Source organism: Oxyura jamaicensis, chromosome 14 (genome assembly GCF_011077185.1).
Source record: "Oxyura jamaicensis isolate SHBP4307 breed ruddy duck chromosome 14, BPBGC_Ojam_1.0, whole genome shotgun sequence".
Taxonomy (NCBI): domain Eukaryota; kingdom Metazoa; phylum Chordata; class Aves; order Anseriformes; family Anatidae; genus Oxyura; species Oxyura jamaicensis.
The window spans coordinates 3,395,113-3,403,981 of record NC_048906.1 but is presented as its reverse complement, the minus strand read 5'-3'; the positions used below and the strand labels follow the sequence as shown (position 1 = coordinate 3,403,981).

At 61.5% G+C, this 8,869-nt stretch overlaps 1 protein-coding gene across 1 annotated transcript; it reads left to right on the top strand.

Moving 5' to 3' along the window:
• Positions 1-205: 205 nt before the first annotated feature.
• On the top strand, positions 206-8,416 carry NATD1 (N-acetyltransferase domain containing 1). The gene is made up of 3 exons (XM_035339793.1): positions 206-374; positions 4,359-4,477; positions 5,292-8,416. The coding sequence occupies exons 1-3, from the start codon at positions 278-280 to the stop codon at positions 5,406-5,408; spliced, it is 333 nt and encodes a 110-aa protein (XP_035195684.1). The 5' UTR covers positions 206-277; the 3' UTR covers positions 5,409-8,416.
• The last annotated feature ends 453 nt before the right edge of the window (positions 8,417-8,869 follow it).

Genomic DNA, 8,869 nt, shown 5'->3' with positions numbered 1-8,869 from the left:
CCCCCCCCCCCCCCCCCCCCCAGGGCTGTCCGTGCGGTGCCGCTGCCCCTTTAAGCGCCGGGCGGCCGCACCAAAACAAAACAGCGCCGCGCCCATTGGCTGCCGCGCGGGCACGTGGCGCCCGGCTGCCTTCCTGCGGCCGCGCGCCGGCGGCGGCCCCGGCGCTGCTGCCACGGCCCGGCCCGGCCCGGCCCCGAGCGCCCCGCTGTGGGGCGTCATATCGCGACTTATCGCGACGTATCGCGCCCTATCGCGCCGCGTACCCCCTTCCCCGGCCATGGCCCACTCGGCACCTCTCGGCCTCCTGGAGCAGGGCTGCCCCATCCAGGTGGAGCACGATCGGAAGCGGCGGCAGTTCACCGTGCGCCTCAACGGTAAGGGGCGGCCGCGGGCACCGGGAGGCATCGGGACGGACACCGGGACCCCCACCGGCACCCCTCGATCCCCCGCTTCCCCCCCCAGCCGTGCCCCCTGGGCCGCCCCCAGGCCCTTCTCCAAGCCCCCTGACCCTAAAAGCTTCCCCCCCACCACCCCCCGTGGGTGCCCCCCCGTGGGTGCCCCCCTCCGTGCCGTGGGCTCCGCAATCCCTGCTGGTTACAGGGTGGGGGGCACGCAGGTGGGGTGCTGGTGCTGCTTTCCGGCACGCTGAGGCTCCTCCAGGCACCGTTCCCTTGGATAATCCCAAATATTCGGGGATTTTGGTCCCGTGGGGTTGTCACCCTAAAGAGGCTTTGCTGCCCCGCAGGAGCTCCGAGGGTTTTGGGTTTAAAAAAATAAAAACTGCAAGAACTTAAAGAAAAAAAAGCACAGAAATCCTACACGCGCTGGGAGGCGTTCTCGATAAAACAACAGGAGCTGGCTGGGGTTATTCTGGGCTTTTCTCCTTTTTTTTTTTTTTTTTTCCCTTCTTTAATTTCAACCGCTAATTACAAAGCGCAGGCTGGAGGCTCGGCGGCGGCGGGGCACGCAAGGAGGAGACGACGTGCGCGCTGGGTGCGGAGAGGACCATTTCCCCGAGCGCTCCTTGCAAAGCAACAGAGATCAAACGAGGGCCCGGGCGCCGGCACCGCGAGAGCTGCGGCGTCGCTGCCCGAGGAGCTCACAGGGGCCTGGAGAAAAGTTAGAGGGGAAAACAAACCCTTTGCATCGGGGTTTGCCAGGTTAAACCTCCCCCTGCTGCCCCGCGGGTCAGGTAGGGTTTGGGGGCTGAGGATCCGCCGCAGGTTTCCTCAGGTGCTTGGATGGGATTTTTTTTTTCTTTCCCTTGTCTGGGGGAATCTGGTGCCAGGCAGTGTCATGGAGCCCTGGTGCGGGGGTGTTCCTGCTTGGGCTGACTGAAGGCAGGGTAGGCGATGGCCCTGTGCTCGTCGGGTGTTTGCTGAGCCCCAGGAGGAGGCTGGACGCAGCCCCTGCTGCGGGATTGTGCGCTCGGGGCTTGTTTCCAGTGTAGCCCTGCTCCTGGCGGGCTGAGGATCGGCGGAGCTGAGTGGATGCCGCTGTAGGATTTTGGATTTTGGCTTCCCTGTGACCCCCGTGGCCCTCCCAGAGCACGTTTGCCACCTGCCGTGCCCTGTGCTGCGGGTGAGCAGCAGCCCTTGGGGCGAACCCGCAGCTCGCTGCCGTGCCGTGAGGCTGTGGTAGCACAGCCCCGACTTCAGGAGGTGCCGGTTGGGATCTTGCTGTGGTGGTGTGCTCGAGGCAGTCCCTGTGACAACAGGCCCGAGACACCACGACAGCTGTGACGTAGCTGTGGAAGTGCCGCATTTCAGCATCGCCTCCTCCTCTTCCCCTCCGCGCCCTCATGTAGCCTCCTGGCGGGATTCCCTGCTCGTACGCGAGAAACGCGAGTCGCGTTGGGTGTTTTCTCCCTTGCCCTGCAATCCCCTTCCTCCAGGCCCTCGCTGCTCCGCGTGGTTTCTAAAACTGACAGCCAGCTGTTCCGCGCTAACGCCTTCCCCTCTTTCTTTGCAACCCAACTGCAGAAGCGTTGAGGAGCTGAAAGAAAAGCAGATCGTAAGCAGACCTCACCGAGCTTCGCTGTCCCCACGGACAGGAGGGCAGAAAGGAGCCCAGCTGGATCTGTCAGCAGTTCCGATGTGACTAACAGCACGAGCTAGCCAGAGCGCGCTCAATGCAGCCTCTTTGTTGGAGAGGATCGTGGGTCTAAGCTGCGCCTTTCCTTGGGAATCGTAGGCTGGTTGTGTCAGATAAAGGTGCCGTTTGTTTTCCTCGGTTGTTTCTTTGTCTAGACAACGTTTCGGGGCAAAACAAGGAACCCCAAGAGACTCCTGCCCTAAAGTAGCCGCAGGTCGGGCTACCTGCTGGTGCAGCCGCTTGGGGCAGGGGCGCAGCGCTTTCAGCAGAGCCCTCTTTGATTTCAGAGCATCCCTCAGGCAGACGCCACGCGCTCTCTGCAGAGTGGCTCTGCCTCCTCCGGGCTGCCAGGGCTTCATGTGCGCGGTCCCCATCGTTCGGCACGTGGGCGCAGCGAGCCGTGCTTCCCAAACCTCCCGTTCCTTCCCCAGCTGCCGGCTTTGGGCAGGATCTGGCTGCTGGAAGCTTTGCCTGGCTCGGGCTTGCTCAGGAAACCCGGAGCAGGTCGTGCCGTGGTGCTCTCCTCCGTGCCGTGGTGCTCTCCTCCCCGCCGGGGCGGGTGCTCGCCGCGTGCCGCGGGGTGGAAGGGAGCTGGTTGAGCTCTGTGTCAAGCTGGCACCGTGCTTTTCCCATGCCACGGACCTCGAGAGAGCTCCTAAACAGGAAACTGCCGCGCTGCCGGGGCCCCCCCGCACCGCTCCGGCAGCGGGGCCCGTCGGGGACGGCTGCGCTGTCTCCGCTCGGCGCCGCCTGCTGCGGTCTGCTGGGTTCCCTCCCGTGCCAGTCGCTCCGTGGGGAGTGAGGCCGACCCGTGGAGTCATCGTGGCTGGGGCTGCGTGTGTTCTTCAGGATGTCTTGTCCTCGGTGCTCACCCTGCAGGCAGCCTTTGGCAGCGGAGGAGCCGAGCTGCCGGCCCTCTCCTGGCCCCTGCTCTGCGCCTGCTGCGTCCCTCCCCTGGTTTGGGGCTAGGGCCGGGCTCGCTGCCTCTTCCCCCTCTTTCCCTGTGATTTGCAGCTATGAAATTGGGTTGTGGGATGGCATCTGCACTGCTCTGAGCAGCAGGAAGGAGGTGACTGCTCCTTCAGCCCCTTCCCACCCTGCCCGTCCCAGCAGTTCACCCCAAACCCTGCGCCCTGAGATGGAGGGGAGGCAGGGAAGGGTCCCCGGCAGGGACACGGGGCTGGCTGTGCGTTGGTCACAGGGGTCTGGGGCTGCAGAGGCGCTTAGAAGAGCTTTTTGCTGAATTAAAGGCTGAGAGGGGCAGGGCTGCTGTCTGTAAATACTCGGGGGTGGCAGGGAGAGGAGGGATTTATGTCCTCCCAAGGACAATGCTGGCACAAGAACGAGCGGGTAGAGACCGGCAGGAATACGCTCGGGCTGGGAATGCCAAATTTTCCATCCCGTGTAGGAGGACGGAGCCTCTGCCTAAAAGCTCCTAGTGCCTCTCAAATACGGGGACGGAGGGGGACTGGGCTGGTGTTGTCAGCTCAAACGCAATAAAATCAAGTGGATTGAGCTCAGCCAAGGCACGCGGTGAAGGCGGGTGAACTTGTGGCCCTTCACCCTCCAGTAAGCATTGCGGGGGAAACAAAAAGCCTCCGTTATTTTAATTGAGCTCTTTGGTTGGAAGCTTGTGTTTTGGAAACTTGCTGTTAAGTACAGAAACCCTCCAGAAATGAAACGTTTGCTTTTGTGCTGAAGACAGAAGTTCGGGTTCTGTGGACGAAGCCGGGGGGGTATTATTAGCTCTCCTCTGATTTACATGTGTGTGAAACTTCTTTCTTCCTGTATCTGAACCGGTGTGAGGAGTGTCCGTGTGGCAACACGAAGCGTGTGTGTGAATGTGCGCACACCCTTGCACACCTGCGTGCACTTCCCCCTGTCTTTGTGGGATCCGTCTCTCCCGGCGTCTTCCCCCTGTCCTTGCAGGGTCCCGAACACAGAGTCCCAAGAGCTCTTGTCCCACTTTACAGATGATGACGAAGGCCTGTAGAGGGAAAGGAGCTGGCTGTGACCTGGGTCAGCTTTTCCTGTTCTTTCCCCTCCTATTTCTCTGCTCGCTGCCCCATCACCGCACCTCACCCCTCCGCTGCCAGCTGCTTTCCTACCCTGAACGTGTTGTGCTGGCATCAGCACTTGGTTTGTATCCCCTCGTCCAGGGGCTCAGGAAGCCTAAGCTGCCCCAGCTTAGGCACAGGGAAGCAGCGCTGTGCCCCCGGGACATCCCAAACCTCACCTCTCTCTCATTGCTTCCCCCCCCCCAGGTTGCCACGACAGGGCGGTGCTGCTCTACGAGTACGTGGGGAAGCGGATCGTGGACTTGCAGCACACGGAGGTGCCGGATGCCTACCGAGGAAGAGGAATAGCCAAGCACCTCGCGAAGGTACGGCCGCTGCCATCCCGGGGGATCTGCTGTCGCTATCCGACAGCACAGGGAGGTGAAGCGAGGTCCCAGAGGAAAAGGAGCACGTCCGGGGGTGGCCAAACCCTCAGAAGGGATGCGTTAAGCCAGCCCTGGTGCAGCCGAGAGCAGGGAATGGGGACCTGGGAGGATGCTGCGATGCAGGGGGGTTGTTCTAGGGGAGGGATGCTGCAGCAGGCACTCTCCCGCTCCTCTAGGTTAGCTCCTTGCAAGAGGAGCCCCCAGCTCCAGGCACCTCTCTTTTGGTGTGCTTGGACTCCTGGGCATGGCAGCAGTGTCGGGGCGAGGGGCTGCAGAGGCTGTGCCGGGGGCAGCTGGGCTGCTCTGCCTTCCCTTCCCCGTGCCCTGGCGGGCTGGATGGAAACGGGTGGTCAGGCGTTCCTATTTCTGGCCGTGAGAGGGGCTGGGTGAGTTCCAGCGCATCCGGCCCAGCCTCGGCCCTTTCCTCCTCCCTGCCAACAGCCCTCGCTCCCACCCTGCTTTTGCTCAGGGGTTGGTTCAACGTCTTCCCCCCCAGAAGCTCACCTCAAAGCTTTTCCAGGCCCTCCTGGGCCCTTTTCCTGCCTTGGGCCCTGCTTTGGGGGCTCGCAGCCGTGCAGGGAGGGCTGAGGGGCTGCTAGCAGGATGGCCGTGCTCCCCCCAGCCCTCTCCCTCCGCCTGCCTCGCACACGGGGTACGTGAAGGCTGCCTGCTGCGGGTGGGGGTCCCGGGGGTCTGTGAGGTTTCCGTGAGCTGGGGGTGCTGTTTGTAACCCATCTTCTCCGCTTGGTTGCAGGCAGCTCTGGACTTTGTGGTGGAGGAGGACCTGAAAGCTCACCTGACGTGCTGGTACATTCAGAAATACGTCAAGGAGAACCCGCTGCCGCAGTACCTGGAACACTTGCAGCCTTAAGGCAGGACAGCTCCCGCCACCAGCACGCCTGTCCCTGACTGTTCAACGCGGCCTTCGCTTCTCTGCAGTCTCAGGAATCCCCCTTCCGCACTCACGATTCCCTTTTTTTTTCCTTTGAAGCGTGTCCATGTGGTGCACGAGTGTGGGCACCACCTCCTCCTCCCTGCCCACGGGTGAGCATGGCTGCGGCCGCTGCGCTCCGGGCACGCGTGCCCCCCGGTGCTTTTCATCCCAAGCCAGAGGGTGGAAGAGGAAGATTTTTTCCCCCAAACTCCATCACAGGAGCAGGGGATGACTCCGTCTGCACCTCGTCCTCTCTCCTCTGCTTGGCGACAGCTGTGAACTTGCTGGGGGATGTTGGTTAGGGGGGATTGTGGGGTCCCAGCCCCCTTTCCTCCTGCTGCTGGTGGAGATGCTGTGTATTAAGCCTCGTGGAGCAGAGGGAGGTGCTGGAGGAGCCCCGGCCCCGTGGCAGGGTCGTGTCCTGCAGCAGGAGCATCTGCTGAGCGCCGAGCCTTGCCCAGAGCCCCGTGGGGCACCGGTGAGACCGCGTGGGTGGTGCCTGGCAGCCCTCGCCACGCCAGCTGCGGAGATGCTGAGACACTGAGACCTCTGAGCTGGGAGAGAGGAGCTGCGTGGGGAGCAGGCATCATCTGCAGAGGCTCCGGCAGTGCACTCAGAGGGAGAAATGTGGTTGAGTTGTGGGTGCTGCTCCTGGAGGTGCCAGCTCCTGCCCGACCTTCTGGACACAGCCCCACGCGGCATCCCACAGGGTCCCGGGCTGTCGTTCTGTCTGTGCTGCCTGTTGGTGAGGACACGGCCTGCCCAGAAGTGCACCCCTAGGATGGTTTCCTGCAGCTGAAGAGGAAGGCTCCCTGCATCTCCCTCATCTCCAGATCTGCACCTGTCTGTGCCCCAGGCCCACAGGTCCGAGCCGACGCCACATCCTGAGAGCAAGGGGGGTGAGGCATTTGGGATCTGGTCCCACCTCCATGGCTTGATGCCACTCAGCTCCGTGTGGATGCAATTCACTTCTCCTTACGGCCTTTGGAAGGCAGCTCCAGTGCAGGGCATTGCCCCTCTGCTCACCGGCCTCCTCGCAGCCCCAAGCACGGGGTGCTGGCAGCGTGCTGGGGTGGAATGCCCTCGCCATGCACCGTTACCTCCGCGGGCAATGACCCCGTGCACGGCTCAGCATTGCCACAGTCGGACGTAGAGGTAACGCCGTGACAGCGGGTCGCTGCTCGGCTCCTGCTTGCCACCTCTCCTGCCTCCTTTGGGCTTCCCTGAGCTAGACCCCAGAGGTTTTCACCCCGAGCTCTCAGGATTTCATGAGGCCCCGGGGCTGGGCTGCTCGGCCAGCAGCTGGGGGCTGCAGCCAGGCAGCAGGAGATAAAGAACCTTTCACCTGGAGGTCAGATCCAAACCTGGCTTATCTCTCAGCAGGGACTAAAGTTTACAATCAGTGCCACGGACTGAATGAAGCCCAGGCCAAGCAACAGCTCAGCCCTCTCCCAGAGCCAGAGCAGCATCCGTGGAGGCAAAGGAAAAAGCTCCCGCAGCCTTTGCTCCTGGGTGGGTTGGCTGGAGATGGAGACCCCGTGCCCGGTGTTAGCCAGGGAGGTCTTGATCTCCTCAGGCCACCGGCTCGAGGTGAATCCTGGCTGCCTGCCTGTGCTCGCAGGCTGCCCACTGCCCACGTAACGCAGCTCTCTGCACGCAGGCTTGAGTCAAACCTCCCGAGCTCTGTCCCTGCCGCAGCGCTGAGACCCCTGCCCGTTTTTACCACCCACCTCGGCAGGGAGCTGTGCCGAAAGGCACCAGGCACAGCGCTGCCTCTGCCCTGTGTTTCTGCCCCTTTGCTGCCTATTTCAGCCCAGCTGCAGCCTTCAGGATGGCTTAGAGGGACTGGGAAAGGGTCATGGGTAAAGAACGAAAGAAAAAGGGCCCAAGAAGATATCTGGGCTGCTAAACGTTTGCTTTTTGACATGAAAAACACGCTTTGACATCTAGCTCCAGGAGCAAGGCTGGCTCTGTTTCAGCCAAGCAATGACAGAACCATCCCTGCTCTGGGTCCCAAAGCAGAGCTGAGCCGTCTCCTGCAAGCCAAGCCAAGTCACCGTTGCATCTGCGTTGCAGCAGGGCTGGGTGCTCAAAGAGATCTGTGCCTGGGTGTCTCCTAGGAGCAATAGCACGAGCCTTGGCCTCGGGTTTGTGCTGGTTCCCACTGTGTGGCAGTTCCCAGAAGTTCCCCGTCGCTGGAGGATGCACGGACAGGGCCCAGTGTCTCTGGAGCCCTTCGTGCTGTTCCGGCAGGACCCTCGTGCTTCCTGGTGCTGGATCACAAGTGGCAATCGCTGCCTTAAATCAGGCACAGGACGTGGATTTGCTGCTGCGTCCCTTCGAGGTGCTACAATCTCTCCGGTGTCCGACCCGACGGAGATGTGCCGGTTTCCGTGCCAACTGTTTCACTGCTGTACCCATCCTCCTGCCCCAGCCCCGTGGCGTTTGGGGTCGGCGAATAGCAATACCCACCGGTCACCAGCGACGCCGCCGTCCCCTGCGCTCCCGTGAGGCTCATCCCTATGGGAGGGAGCTCCCTGCGCTGCCCCTTGGTGCTGACCGAGCCTGGAGGAGCTGGGATCCTGGACTCTCTCCGGCGACAGGAGCGTGGAAGTGGTTTGGTTGAACAGTGAGGTCCCCGAGCCCGTTTGAACTATAGACTTTCATGGGTGGGGAAACACAAATCGCTGTCAAACCCGCTTCCACCTCGCCCAACTTGAAACACCCCCTCCCTCATCCCCTTCCCAGCGTTGTCTTCCTCTGTCCGAGGTTTCTGTTCTGTTGAATTGGGTGGTTACGATGTGCCTTTCCTTCTCAGGACCTGTTACAAACGACCTTTCTGCTTTTGTTTGTCTAACATTTATCTTTATCCCTCCTCTCTCATACTATAAAACGTGAACATATTGCATGGAATACAGTACAATAAAAAGTGTGGCTTAACTGAGCTGCAGTGGTTTGCTGGGCGCTGCTTGCAGGGGGCAGGAGGAGGTGACCCGGGGACCTCAGGCATCCCTGGCTCTGTCCCCGCTGGGCTGGGTCACCTCGGCAGAGCCTGTTGCACAGGTCTCGTCAGACAGATCTGTTTTCCAGCCTGTGTCCAGTGTGATTGCTGCTGCCTTGCTGATGACGATTATTCATTTTCTACGTAAATCTTTTCTCATCTTTTTCCCCAAAAAACGAGTCCTCTAATGCATCCGGCTCCAGATCTCTAGGCAAGTAACTGCTGTGCGCGTCTGCGGCTTGGAGAGGAGGCAGAAGCTGGCAGATGGGAGGCTCGCTGCAGTGCACAGGGGTGTACTCAGCAGCCACCCTCCTGCTGCCTGCTCCCACCACACATGAACAGGAAGGCGGGAGCTGAGGCTGTTGGCTTTTATTTCGGGTCTTAAGGCTGCCTGACT

Bases quoted from the DNA above. Each gene is read 5' to 3' on its own strand.
- NATD1 (XM_035339793.1), top strand. From the start codon at position 278: ATGGCCCACTCGGCACCTCTCGGCCTCCTGGAGCAGGGCTGCCCCATC. The intron at 375-4,358 runs GTAAGGGGCGGC...CCCCCCCCCCAG, and splicing joins GTTCACCGTGCGCCTCAACG to GTTGCCACGACAGGGCGGTG. The intron at 4,478-5,291 runs GTACGGCCGCTG...GCTTGGTTGCAG, and splicing joins TAGCCAAGCACCTCGCGAAG to GCAGCTCTGGACTTTGTGGT.